Consider the following 15,172-nt stretch of genomic DNA (forward strand, 5'->3'; position numbering starts at 1 on the left):
GTCTTAACCATTAGGCTATCACCGCTGTGTAACTTAAGTGCAAAGCTTGAATATTTTATTAAAGTAACTAAGTAAAAACTCTTTCTCACACAAATAATTTACAAATAACTAACATAAAGAAATAGCAGAATATTTAAAAATTAGGTTGTAACTGTAAAGGCGGCTCTTTTAGGCAACCTTTACTATTATGATAGGGATAAATTGCACGGCAAGAGGTTGGTGTAACGTGCAGATGGTAAAAAGAAGAAAACAATTCCTACAATAATTGATAAACTTAGGTACATAAAAACACACTATAGGTATAATAATTATTACATTCAACATCAATAACAATATGAATATAAAATAATAAACAAAGTAAATCCTTTGCTGGTTTTTAGTCGATAGTCTTAAAAGAAATGTGTGAATCATATCGCGTTGCGGGCAGTGCTATGATCGGCCCGATCTGATAAGCGGTGTGATGTGCAGCCGAGTGTCGGTGATGCGAGGGCAGGTAGTGTCGCCGCAGGGGCTCGGCATCATCGGAATCAGGGTCTCCGTCGACCGGGAGGCCAGATTCGGATTCACGCTCACAAGACAGGGTGGATGGTGAGTATTGATAAAGCTTATCCAGATGGGGCGAATTTGCCGCTTGTCATTCATGCGAGTTCATATGCGCGTTGAACATCACGCGCGTTCACAAGCATCGCGTGCATTTAAATCTGGCGTGCACATAAATCGGGCGTCATTAGCTACGCCATACTTTTGATTCACACGTACTTACAAATCAAATGCTCACTCCTTCAGGAGTCAGGAGGGACGCACTGTTGCGTTCATTGCGTCCAGAAGAAGCACGGTTAGGACGATATACCTACGCGCGAAACGATTCGCGGTGAATTCGCCCCACCAATGTCTAAAAACAAAACAAAAAGCGGCGCGACGGCGAATGCTATGTTGAATGTGCTCCTAGAAATCTTTACATAAGAATATTTGTCCTGAAAGTGACATATCTACTGAGCTATCAACGCACAGCGTAAACTGCTTAATATACTTATATTAAAAATACTGACCTTACATATTGTCTTTTGAATGCGTTGCATACATATAGTGGACATAGATGTCCACTTTACTCCAGCTATCGGTTTTTACGCGGAACGTTAACTATCTCACATACTTAGTATATTTTTAGCCACAATATTGTAGAATAATGCTGTACTTGCGTATAAAAAGAAAGGTCAACGGGCTCGACGCAAGCTGCTGCAATTTCATTGTTTTTAATGTATGTACTCGTACGTTTAAGTATTCCGTATTTTACGATGGCACGTGTTTCGCCACCTGGCGGTGTGCAAGTCTCTACTGAATCAGCCAAGGGGGTTGATTTATTCGCAGTTCACTGTTATGAATCATCGGGCTTGAATTAATTTTGAATCTTAGTCGTCTACGTTTTGAACGAGCGTTTATGTTTCGGTATTAAGTATGTACCTGACTTTTTAGTATTATACGTTTAACCGTAATTATGCAAGTTAGACAACAGGTTTGGCTTAAAATCCAAGTAAAATCTAAACGATATTGTTATACTTATCTCTATATTATGATCTCAGTCATCGGTACAAATTGAGATTCTTCTTTGAGATTTATTATTTTGGTAAGATTGTCGATAGGTTTTATAGTAAATACACGTTATTTCATACAAAGTCAGCCTTTCAAATAAAGATTTACGTAGGTATTTTTTGAATGATTAGATTTTTTTGTATATGAAAAGGATAACGTAACTACCCACGCCAAAAGCCAAAAGTAATGTACATCGACCTTTAGAAGAAGATAGCAAATTTATAGAGCACTGTCTCTGTCGTTGAGACCGACAAAAAGTCATATAGGTGTGAGTGACAGAGACAACGCTCTACAAAACCAAAATATCATTCCAAAATCCGATGTACAATACTTTCGGCCGCGTACTGTAACTAAAGCCTACCTAAAGGCCGGCCCTACGGAAATTACCAATAAAGGGGGAAAAATCGCGCTCGTTTCGCTCGCGTTTCGATATATTTCATGATAAAATTGGTTATTTGTGTTATTGGTATTTTTTGATCGTTTTAAAATCTAGTAAGCATTTATTTACAAAATTTGTAAGAAATCATGACCCTTCGCTTGCGATATTATTCAATATCAATGAGTTAAATCACTAATATCAGATGATTAGGTACCTATAATCGTTTTTTAAGATTGGCAATGGATTACTAAAAGAATCTGCTGCAATTAGAAAGTAGAAGAACACTGTTAAAACCAATGCAATAACCAAATAAATGCAAACCAATGCGGTAGGTACTGATCGCAACTTGTAAGACTGCGTTTTACTCTATTAGCCTTAAAAATTACAAACAAAAGTCGTTTAAAAATTACTAGACGAATCTGCCCGCTAACTAAGTAGGTACTTATTTCGGATGGCGTGCTACCCGTGTTTAAATAAAGAAGAACCAACAATATTTGATCCCAACAACCGTGCAACCATTATTAATTTTTCGTTACGGTCGTTACAAATTCCTTACACTTAATCGAATTAAGGTTTAAACATAACTACACGGATAATTACCGTCTAGCAACACAATTTGAAAGAAATTCAATGTAGGTAGGTAGATTTTAATACTGTTTGTTTTTTTTTGTTCACACGTAAATTTAGTGTTATCTTCAAAAAACGGCGTGTAAACGTAATTAAGCTCTATTACGGGCAATTTATGAAAAATATGATATTATACAAGGGGCTGTTAGGGGATAGTCATGAATATGCTAATTTTAGGACCAACCTACTTTTACAAAGACTACTAACGCAAGTCGCAACTTAAAATAAAACATTAGATAAGTAGATATTAATGCTACCTACTAAACAATTCTTCTTATTATAATTTAGTATGGAAGTATAGCCCACGAGAGGTCGAGATGGCAATCGGGGTATGAGGCGGTGGGGACGCCCCGCACGTCACCCGCGCTTAAAGAGCCTCAATAGCTCAACGGGTAAAGGAGTGGACTGAAAACCGAAAGGTCGACGGTTCAAACCCCGCCCGTTGCACTATTGTTGTACCTACTCCTAGCACAAGCTTGACGCTTAGTTGGAGAGGAAAGGGGAATATTAGTCATTTAACATGGCTTTAAAAAATGGTCTTTAAAAAAAATTGTAATATTGCGTATATCACTAAATAGTAGATACTTACCTACCTACGGAAACAGAAGAACAGTAGGTTAGTTATTTATCTAATCGCAATATTTATTTTTTCGTACCTACCCACTAAGTAGATATAACCTAATTATTATATTTCAGTTTTTATAAGGACATTATATCAAAATCTTATTTTTTAATTTTTCGTGATTTTGCTGAGTCACGACTACCTACAACTTTCAATTGAGTATATCCAAGGGTATCTCACTGTAACTTTACAGCAATAATTTTAAGTATGCGGTAAGCGCATAATTTTCACTATCATAAATAAGTACCTGACTATCAATAATGGTACCTAGCCATAACTGTAGACTAGATAGATATTTCATATTAAATTTGCCCGCTTCAGGTTCGACGTGCTGGTAAACGGCGGTGGCGCAGTCACCTTACAGTTCCAGAGGTCTCCCTTCAAGCCTCTCCGCAAGACGGTCTTCGTGCCTTGGAATCAGATCGTAGTTCTGCCAGCAGTACAAATGGAGCTCAGCGATGACAGCATAAAAGTGCCCACACCCAGGTAGGCCGTGCATTTCAAAATATCCCACATTTTTAGAAGCAGTTTTTACAAAAACTTCAGATAGGCAAAGATCATACATTTTTAGGATTCCGTACCCGAATAACAGGGCAATACTATGCTGAATTACTGGACCAATTTGAAGATTTATGAAAAGTAAAACGGCCACAATTAACGAAGAAAAAAGTCATTTTTCAAAGCAAAACTAGCTCAATAATGCGGAATGCTTCACCTTACTCTCCAGACTGGCCCCCTCCGATTATTATCTGTTTCCGAATTTTAAAAAAGGCTGGGTGGGAGGTTTTTTACGTCGAATGAAGAAATCATCGCCGAAACAGAGCGATTTTGCGGCGTTCGACAAATCTTATTTTTTAAATGGCATAAAAATGTTAGGTCGTTGGTCTAAGTGTGTAGAGCTACAAGGAGATTGCGTTGAAAAATGAATAAAAAAATATACGTATTTGAGTTTCCTTTCCAAACACGGGCACTTATCATACCGCCCTCGTATAGAATAAGAGTCGTTGGTGGTTCTAATCCAATCCAATCCAATCCATCAGCCTGTTTGCGTCCACTGCTGGACATAGGCCTTTCCAAGAGCGCGCCACCAAACACGGTCCTCCGCCTTCCTTATCCAACCGCTCCCCACCACCTTCAGGTCATCGGTCCAGCGGGCGGGGGGTTGTCCTACACTGCGCTTACCGGTACGTGGTCTCCACTCCAGAACACGTCTGCCCCATCGGCCATCGGTTCTGCGACAGACATGGCCTGCCCATTGCCACTTCAGCGCGCTAATCCTTTGAGCTATGTCGGTCGCTTTTGTTCTTCTGCGAATTTCCTCGTTCCGGATTTTATCCCTGAGAGTGATACCCAACTTAGCTCGCTCCATAGCACGCTGAGCCACTTTTAGTTTGTGGATGAGGCCAACTGTCAGTGTCCACGTTTCCGCTCCATACGTCATCACAGGTAGGACACACTCGTTGAAGACCTTAGTCTTAAGGCTTTGCGGTATCGACGATTCGAAGACCTGTCGTAGCTATGAAAATGCTGCCCAGCCCAGCTGAATTCTTCTGTCAGCTTCCTGGTCGAAGTTGTTTCTACCTGGTACTACAGTTGTATGATCTGGCCGAGGTAGTTATATTCTTGAACAACTTCGATGCTGACATTCCCGACGGTGACGGGTCTTGAGATAACGTGTTCGTTAAGCATGACTTTTGTTTTGTCGATGTTCATCTCAAGACCTACGCGTCTGGAAGAACAACTAAGCTCGATCAGCATTTCCTCAAGGTCCTGCAGCGATTCTGCTGGTATTACGATGTCGTCCGCAAATCGCAAGTGTGAGATGTTTTCGCCGTTCAGGTTTATGCCTCGACCTTTCCAGTCCAAAACCTTAAACACGTCTTCTAGGGCAGAGGTGAAAAGTTTTGGTGATATTACATCTCCCTGCCTCACACCTCTTCGTATTGGTATCGGATTCGTTTGTTGGTCTTGGACGGCCATGGTGGCGGAGTCATACAAACATCTCAACACTTGGATATAGTGCCAGTCGACTGGGCATCGCTGCAGTGAATCCAGAACAGCCCAGGTCTCGATGGAATCGAAGGCTTTCTCGTAGTCCACAAATGCTAAACAGAGGGGCAGATTATACTCCTGAGTTTTCTGCATAATCTGCCGTAGCGTGTGAATGTGGTCAACGGTGCTGTAGCCTTTTCGAAACCCCGCCTGCTCTGGAGGCTGAAATTCGTCAAGTCTTCGGGCGAGACGATTCGTAATAACCCGCGAGAACAGCTTATAAATATGGCTTAGAAGTGAGATTGGTCTGTAGTTCTTAAGCAGACTCTTACTCTTATCGTTGGTGGTTGGTTGGTGATAATTAACGTACCTACACACCTAATTGAATTTAATTTGCTATATTTACCAATTTCAGATCACCACCTCGTCTGGATTGGTCCCCGATGCCGCAATGGTGGGAATCTGAGACGCCGCCATGCAGCGCACATGACCATGAACGCCTCAGGCCAGAGGTAGTGGCTATGCCAGCGTTGGCTGCACCGGCGGTCTCTTCTCCTACTATCACCACAGTCATTTATCCAGAGGCACAGGTAAATATATACTAACTAGTTTAGGTTTTTAAAAATCCCGTGGGAACTCTATGATTTTCCGGGATAAAAGTAGCCTATGTCACTCTCCAGGTCTTTAACTATGTAGGTATACTGATTCGATTGCTTATTGCTAATACTATCTTGTTTATACATTTTTAGATTTTTTCTCGCTTGGTGTAAAATACCAAATGGAAGCTTTTCAGAACTTTTAAAAATTTCCATCAAGCAGAATTTTTCAGTGATCTATTTCATCCAAACATCCAGTTATTTTATTTAATGACGTGATAATATTCTAAATTTTTTACATATTAAGTTTATTTTTATTCTCTTCAGATCGTAAGCGAGTCTATCGGAATACCAGGTTCTTCGGTAAAACTGACCTACCGCTCATCACAAGCAGCTGGCTACCTTTCATGCGTCCACATCCAGCTAACGAGAAGAATAGTTCCCGCTTCTCTCACTCGCGTCCACGTACGAGTGGAGATCGAGGGCTCTCTTCACACGCATACCTATGAAGCCGACCCGGACTTGACTCATGTCTTCGCTTGGAATAAAAGAAATGTTTACAAACAGAAGGTACTTAATCGACCTCTTCCGGTAGAAATGAAGGACTGATGATATCACTTCTTTATCAAGCTCTGGTCAAATTGAGGCAAATCACGTGCGATTGCAACAATTTCATCGCCCATATTGTGCCGACGTAAGGTAGTGTTTAAATTAGCTCAGATAGTCGCATACATTCTCGATTCGCGCTTGTTTGTGTCCCAGTAACCAGCGTGGGATTCGTCTCAGTTTGACCGAAGCTCAAGTTTCTTTGATAATAACCTTTGTTTTTTTTTAGGTTTACGGACAAGCACAAGCCAAAATATCGATTGGTTACGAATACACAACATGTTCATCAGTTGTATGGGAAACGCAAACAGCAACTCTCGCTGGATTCGACGTTGACATTTCTGATATTGGTGGATGGGGCTTGGACATACATCACCACTATAATTTCCATGAAGGCATACTGCAAAAAGGAGATGGCGCCTTATTACATCTAAAACAGTATCCGAGAACAGTGCAGGTATAATCTACTAGTTGTACCTGTTTTCGGCCTGCGTGGAATAACTGTTTCCCGTGGAACTAAGAGCGGATAGAGGATACACGGGTAGTTTGAAGCAGTCATGGTTGACCGCTTTAAGCTGCGACTGCATAGCGATCGCTTCAGCAGACGTGACTACACCGAACAGTCATTGTAGCTGTCAAATGCTCAAGCAGCTGAAAGTAAAAAGTGACCCGATCGTTATGTGAAAGCCTTTCTGCCTATGGACAATTTTCACACTTAGTTCAGTTGTTTCGAAAATGTATCCAAACAAACAGATTGACAAAAATTGTAAATAACTATTTAAGCCGAAGAAAAGCTTATTTCAAAATACCTTTAAACGAAGACGCTTCAGTTTTATGAACTATAAACAAATTTTAATAAAGAGTTCTCCCGTGCCTAATACTTTCCACAGTCATCAACTATCACCGAATTCTTAATTTTCTAATATATTGCAGGTTGTAATGGGTACAGGACTTCAGAGATCCCTAAATTGTCCTGATCACTGCAATGGAAAGGCAGCCGATTCACTCTTATTGACACCAACTGCGCTTACTTCAGGACCTGATGGATCTCTCTATGTCGGAGACTTTAATTTCGTACGTCGTATAACTCCCGAGGGTGTGGTGACTACAGTACTGCAATTGGAGTAAGTATACCTACCACAAAATTGCTTTAGTACCGTGAAAAGGACCTACTTTCAGGTGGCATCATCACCATCGTCATCTTGTGGAGATTCACTGCTGGACATAGACGTTCACTAATGAGCACTACCACACCCAGTGCTTTGCCTTCCTCATTCACTTTCTTAGCCACTTCCCTCTTTTATCGTCGATCCATCGTGCTGGAGAGTACCCAATACTACGCTTACTTGTACGCAGTCTCCACTCTAGAAATATTCGACTCCAACGACCATCACCCTACGACAAGCCCACTGCCACTTCAGCTCGCTAATGATTTGGGCTATATCGGTGACCTTGCTTCTCCTCATTCGAAAATCTGTGTCCACAGCTCTCTGAGTAACTTTTTTGGTTGAGAGTTCACGTTTCACATGTCATACTTACTTATAAAAAAATTAACAAATACTAATCTTTGTGATTATTGTTTCAGAACAACCCAAGTCGCATATCAATACTACATCTGCATTTCACCAGCAGATGGATATCTTTACATATCAGATTCAGAAAGACATCAAGTTAGAAGAGTGGTAGTGTTGGACAAGGTTCGCGATCCGGCAGCTAATTCTGAACCGATAGTAGGCAACGGTGACCGATGTGTACCTGGAGATGATTCCAACTGCGGTGATGAAGGACCTGCCATTAAAGCCAAGTTGGCCCACCCTAAAGGTAGTTGTGATTTCTCGGATGTTTTAATTTTACAATATTTTCAGTAGATACTAAAAAGTGCTTGCACCTATTACAGATAATTTCGTGGTTCAAAATGTAAGGGGAAATTCTTTTGTGGAATTGGGTAATTAAAAATTAGAAACTGAAACCTAATCGAGTTCTTGCATTATTTCTAGGTCTCGCCATAGCAGCAGATAGAACGATGTACATTGCAGATGGAACTAATATCCGAGCTGTTGATCCTAGTGGTATTATCCATACACTTGTAGGCCACCACGGACATCATAATCATTGGTCACCGGTTCCTTGCAGAGGAGCTATTGCTCCATACGAAGCTCAACTACAATGGCCAACAGGAGTTGCCTTATCTCCACTCGACGGATCACTATATTTTATTGACGACCGAATCATACTCAAATTGACCGTCGACATGAAAATCAAAGTTGTTGCTGGTCAACCATCTCATTGTCGACTTGGAAGTGATGGTAAACCAATCGCGAAACCTACCAACAGAACAAATACGGAATTCAGAGAAGACTCTAATTTAGGCACCATTTTAGCAATAGCATTCGCACCCAGCGGAGTTCTTTACGTAGCTGAATCTGATTCCAAGAAGACTAATACGATAAAAACAATTGATCCATCTGGGAAAATTATGCACTTCGCTGGAAAGTTACAAGAAAATTTTAAAGAACTTAGCTGTGAATGCAATTCATCTACTTCGGCAACAGTTGTGCCCGTAAATCCCCGTGATGAAGGTGCAGGGTGTCCTTGCAGACTGAGTGTCGCCGCTGGAGATGAACCACCAACTAATACTGAAACTTTACTATCGTCTAATGCTAAATTCCAAACAATTTCTGCATTAGCTGTTACTCCGGATGGTGTACTTAACGTTGTCGACCAAGGTATTTTCTGCAATATAAAGAAATCACCTTACCTTTAAATCGTATTTATATTTACAAAACTCATTGAATTTAACTTTCGTTTACAGGATCCCTTCACATTTTGGCTTTGAAACATTACTTGCCGTCTCATGATGAAAATGGAGAATTTAGAATCCCATATCCTCCTACGTCCGAGATTTACGTCTTTAATCGATATGGCCAGCATATAACGACAAAAGATTTAACATCTGGAAAGACTAGATATTCATTTTTATATTCCAAAAATACTTCTTTTGGAAAACTATCTACAGTAACTGATGCGTCGGGTAACAAAATTCAGCTTTTACGAGATTATAGTAACATTGTGAGTTCCATTGAAAATACTCAAGATCATAAACTGGAACTAAAAATATCTGGAATTGGTTATTTAACTAAATTAACTGAAAAAGGATCTGCGGGAATTGATCTAGATTACGATGCAAATACTGGATTGCTAAATAGTCGATCAGGGGTACGTGCGTAGTCATATTACTGAACTAAGAATTGATGACTTTTAAATAACTTTTTAGAGAATTTAATCTTTTTATATCACTATATATTTGGAACCCTCGTAGCTTTAGTTTTAAGTTTGCGTTATAATTATCACCACTATATCTTACAAATCTAACACCATACCAGACCATCAATAAGCGTAATTTATTACCTATTTTGAATAAATCATTTGACTTTGACTTTGACTTTGACTATAATTTATTTAGTTTTTATCGTTTTTCAGGCGGGTGACACGGTAATATACAATTATGACGAACTTGGACGAGTGACGAAGATTATTATGCCTTCAGGAGAACAAGTGCACATAACTTCTGGACTAGCCAAAAATTACGGTCTTGCAGTTACAGTTTCAAATCCAACCAGTACTATTCCGGTAGGAGTATCAAAGAAATGTGAATACGTTCTGCATGGTCAATCTTTCAAACAAATTACTATCAACAATGGAAAACAAATTACGGAAGGTCGAATGTTTACGAACAACACTTTAGTTATCGATACACCTTGGTCAGGAAAGTTTGAAAGTATTGCAGCTGCAAAGCATCCTTTACTCGAAGCTGCTTTACCAATCGAGGCTGAAATGCTACACATGTGGTCACATCAGACAACATCGTTCGGAGATGGATTAATAAACAACATGTATTCATTGTATACTCTCGTAGGCGATGTAAGGAACCCACAGCAAACACTCAACAGAGAGATTTGGGTGAATGACTCAAGAGTCTTAATTATTGAATTTGACCAATTTAAAAGCAGGGAAACCTTCTTTAATGCAGACCGGATTCCTCTTTTTACCACTGCTTACGATGTTGCTGGGTTGCCGCTATCGTTTACGCCTCATGGGGCTGGGGTTCCGCTTAATATATCCTACGATAGATTTTATAGAATTAACGGTTGGAAATGGGGTGTCACTGAAGAATCTTACAATTATGATCCACATGGTATGCTGTCCGAAATAACAAGTCCACAAGACGGAACAAAGTTCATTTACTACAACGATGGTAACCTCGTCTCCAAAATTACACTAGCAAGTCAGAGGAGTTTCAAATATTCATACGACGGCGATGGTGGATTAACTCATGTGATACTACCATCAGGAACAAATCACTCATTTAGTGTACAACCTTCTATAGGATTTTTGCGCGTCACCTACACACCTCCAGGCTCATCGAAGAAGTATTTGCAACACTATTCGCACACTGGGGAACTATTGCAAACAGTTTTCCCAGGTGATGGAGCTAGAATTATTTACAGATATTTTACAACCAATAAAATATCGGAAGTAGTCCACGGAGATGGTCAAACACAAATTCACTACTCTGAAAATAGTGGTTTGCCTTCTGAAATACTGCATGTAGACCGTGATGTTGACTATAGATGGGAGTCTACTTATGCCGGTGGTTTACTTGTAGAAGAAAGGCTTGATTATGGCGCCAAGACTGGATTAAGCAATGCTAAAATAATTTATGAATATGACAATAATTACAGAACAACTGCAGTTCAAGGTCGTATTGGTGGTCAAACGCTAATTCCACATCACATAATATACAATAGCAAAACTGGTGCACCAGAAGTTTTAGGGCAATTTACTGTATCTAAACAAAAATGGAATGAGACCTCAGTGTATGACGGCATCGCCATGTTTTCTAGAACTCTTAATAATCAATTCCTTGAAAAAGAAATTACAGTTAACATTCACAGGATGGAAGTGTTCCGAATGGAATTTTCTTACGACCGTCACGGCAGGATATCTCAAACTCGAACGCACACCAGAAATGTAGGAGTGAACACTTACACAAACGTAAAGAACTACACTTGGGACTGCGATGGCCAATTAACAGGCGTGGAAGCACAAGAGCCCTGGGGTTTTAGATATGATGACAATGGTAATATGCTGTCACTAACATACAGAGGCAATACAATTCCCATGGAATACAATGACATGGATCGTATCATCAAGTTCGGAGAAGGCCAGTATCGTTACGATAGTAGAGGATTCGTTTTCCAAAATGCTAGAGAAGAAAGATTCCAATACAACGCTAAAGGATTACTCATTAGAGCAACAAAACGAGGAAGATTTGATGTTCGGTATTACTACGATCACCTGGACAGGTACCTACTTACGTACTATCCATACTAATATTATAAATGCGAAAGTGCGTCTGTCTGTCTGTCTGTCTGGCTGCTAGCCTTTCATGGCCCATCCGTTCAACCGATTTTGACGAAATTTGGTACAGCGATAGCTTGCATCCTGGGGAAGGACATAGGTTACTTTCATCCGGGAATATCAAAGAGTTCCCACGGGATTTTCAAAAAACTAAATCCACGCGGACGAAGTCACGGGCATCATCTAGTAATATATATTTTGTACAGTAAAATTACCAAACAGTCAGTGTCCAATTCCACCTTTGCCAACAAACTAACTAATATGTTTCTTTACAGACTGTCTACGAGAAAAGATAACTTCGGTAATGTTACCCAATTCTTTTACACGAACAAGGATAAACCTCATGAAGTCAGTCACATTTATTCACCTCGCGAGAACAGATTTATGACACTAGTTTACGATGATAGAGGACACCTTATCTACACTCAGGTAGGTGATACTTAAACTATGCAACATAAATATATTATAGTACACGACAGGTCGCGATGGAAATCGGATCAGATCGGATCAATCACCCGCGCTATCACGCACCGGGTTGGCGCAGGAGACTGCCAGGCGCATAGGCTGCAAAACGCAAGACACACTCTAGAACATTTCCCAACAGTTCCTGCAGATCTTCGTCGCTGGTATCTTCAACGTAGTCCAGACATGAACTAAACGCTACATTATGCACAATAAACGCTAAATGCAAGTCCTGTGAAAAGAATAAGGTAATAAGCCAAATCGTAAAATAACTCACCATAATCACAATTGTTTCAGGTTGCTCGCCACAAGTATTACATTGCCACTGATCAATGTGGAACGCCTGTAATGGTCTTTAATCAGTACGGAGAGGGCATTCGGGAAATTATGAGATCGCCTTACGGGCACATAGTCTACGACTCCAATCCGTATCTGTACCTTCCTGTGGACTTCTGCGGTGGACTGTTAGATCAAGTGACATCACTTGTTCATATGGAACACGGAAAAGTGTATGATCCCCTTATTGGACAGTGGATGTCCCCTCTTTGGGAAAATCTTATTGAAAGAATTCATAATCCTACACAACTGCATTTATATAGATTTAATGGAAATGACCCTATTAACGTACGGCCACAAAATAAAAAACCAACAGGTAAGAAGAACTGTTTGTAAACCTACTTATAATTACTCATAGTTATACCGATACCGATATCAGTGTGCAGAAAGCTAGTTTTTGGTATCGTAGTTGGTATTAAAATCCAGGCCGTTAAACTTGATTCCATTTCTTTACAGATCACTTATCTTGGCTGAAACTACTAGGCTATGATACAAAGAGCTTGGCGCCTCAACTTTACCCTGATGAACTACCTGGAGGTTCTATATTACCCAGTATTCCTCGGGGTCGCCCAGTATGGGGCACTGCACCTGTCGATGGCGGGCCAGGTCTTCCTTCAGCGATGTCGCTACTGCCAAGCGTCATGATCGAATCAGGATTTTTATCACATATGTCAAACAAGAGGATTGCTGATTTCCGAAGCCTCTCTATACCGGCCATGTCTGCGCTAAAAACCGATGGTCTTAATCTTGCACCAAAACGAATCGGGTCCGACTCCGAGCCACCTTTCGGACGCGGAATTTTGATTTCCCGAAATTCAAGAGGGCGAGCAGTAGTAAGCACAGTTCCTTCTGCCAATGCCATATATCGAGACGTATACACGTCCGTCTTCAATAGATCCCATCTACTGCCTTTCTCCTTCGTAGTTCATGGAGACCAGCAAGATGTATTTTACTTCGTTAAGGAAGATACTTGGCGCGCAGCCGACGACAAACAACAACTGAAGCGAATGCAAGGAAAATTAAACGTCACCTTCCACGAAGTAGCCGAGGGTGGCCGCTCTTACGCCGATGTAAAGATTCACGGACAAACGAGCATAATTAACTTGAGATACGGCACCAGCGCCGAGAGAGAGCGGCAGCGCCTGCTGCACCACGCGCGCGCGGCCGCCGTGCGCAAGGCGTGGCACCGCGAGCGCGAGGCGCTGCGCGCGGGGCTGGGCGGCGCGCTGGACTGGGCGGCGGCAGAGCTGGACGAGATCCAGAAGGCGGGCTCGGCGGCGGGCTACGAGGGCGAGTACGTGCACGACGTGGCGCGCTACCCCGAACTGGCCGAGGACCCGTACAACGTGCGCTTCATCAAGAAGCGCGCGGACCGCGCCGAGCGCCGGCGCCGGAAGCGCGAAGACTGCCGCGCGCCGTGGTGGCTCGCCTGGGACGGCCTCTGCTAGTGACGTGTCGCCATCCATATGCCAAATCGTATGAATGTAAATTCGATGTGTGTGAACGGTGATGAACGAACGTATATATGTGCGTGTGTGAAGATATATTTTGTAAATAGTCTCTATTAATTGTTAATTGTTGATGTATGTATGTACGTAGATGCGAATCCCTATCGCTGTGTAAATATTAAATTTTAATTTGCAGGGAGAGAATGGACCTTTTGAGAGGACTGATATAAAATAAATGTATTGTATGTATAAATAAGACGATCTATGTGAATATGAAATTATTTATACTTATTTATCGGTAAAAAGCTTCAATTGTGTCCAATGTTCTTATAAAATTAGATGAAGACTATTTGAAAGAATAATAAAAAAAGCATACTTTTTTAACCAAATCAATGTGTTGTTTGACATTTTACAACCCAAATATTTTCTACTAAGATAGGTATTTCAAATTTTTTAATGAGGCTCAACGTTATGACTTATAACCCAGTTTCGATTATTGTCTAATAATGATCACCTTAGACCTTAGCCCTTATACCAGACATGCGATTTAAAGCCCCGTCCCACTCCAATAAAAATTTACGTTGTGCGTCCATTTCGGCATATTGTTATTAATCGCCATATATTTGTCACTGTAAAAGTCTGTACGTTGTTAAAGGTTTAAATTTGCGTTTAAAATATTAAAGCAGCAGGCAACGATGGGTTGTTCCCGTTGAGTCATACTCCCGTGAGTAATGCTGTTACCCAAAGGGCAAAAAATTCCTCTTGAGTCACACTGGAACACAGAGTGATGTGAGTGTGACTCATCCCAGTGTGACCCAAGTGGGATTTTTTCCCGTTGAGTCAGTGTTATTCACGGAAGTGTGACAACCGGCAACGATCACCACACGACGCAAGTTTTTATTGGAATGGACGCAGCTTACGTGCAGTCGGACAATGTAACACAAAGACAAAAAACTCAGTGGGCGTTAACCATTTTTAATCAGCAACCAATAAACTATGTTTTCGAATTGAATTTCGAATGTTTTTGAAAATTATTTTTTGAAAACATGTTTGTAATTGGTTGGCCACTCAAAATGGTTAACGCCCACTGACT

The 15,172-nt window shown here is 40.9% G+C and overlaps 1 protein-coding gene across 11 annotated transcripts in view; it reads left to right on the plus strand.

Annotated features, from left to right (window-relative positions):
* Positions 1-14,472, plus strand: part of Ten-a (tenascin accessory) — a 411,424-nt gene extending 396,952 nt beyond the window's left edge. For all 11 annotated transcript variants that reach the window (XM_069499423.1, XM_069499424.1, XM_069499425.1 and 8 more), the window contains 13 exons: positions 469-588; positions 3,540-3,704; positions 5,626-5,800; positions 6,134-6,376; positions 6,642-6,869; positions 7,346-7,536; positions 7,998-8,233; positions 8,410-9,138; positions 9,225-9,628; positions 9,893-11,778; positions 12,109-12,262; positions 12,593-12,947; positions 13,088-14,472. In XM_069499423.1, coding sequence (XP_069355524.1) covers positions 469-588; positions 3,540-3,704; positions 5,626-5,800; positions 6,134-6,376; positions 6,642-6,869; positions 7,346-7,536; positions 7,998-8,233; positions 8,410-9,138; positions 9,225-9,628; positions 9,893-11,778; positions 12,109-12,262; positions 12,593-12,947; positions 13,088-14,079 — 5,878 coding nt within the window. In that variant the 3' untranslated portion in view covers positions 14,080-14,472. The remainder of the gene's footprint in view (positions 1-468; positions 589-3,539; positions 3,705-5,625; positions 5,801-6,133; positions 6,377-6,641; positions 6,870-7,345; positions 7,537-7,997; positions 8,234-8,409; positions 9,139-9,224; positions 9,629-9,892; positions 11,779-12,108; positions 12,263-12,592; positions 12,948-13,087) is intronic.
* Positions 14,473-15,172: the final 700 nt, after the last annotated feature.

This window comes from Maniola hyperantus, chromosome 6 (assembly GCF_902806685.2).
Source record: "Maniola hyperantus chromosome 6, iAphHyp1.2, whole genome shotgun sequence".
NCBI classification, from domain to species: Eukaryota; Metazoa; Arthropoda; class Insecta; order Lepidoptera; family Nymphalidae; genus Maniola; species Maniola hyperantus.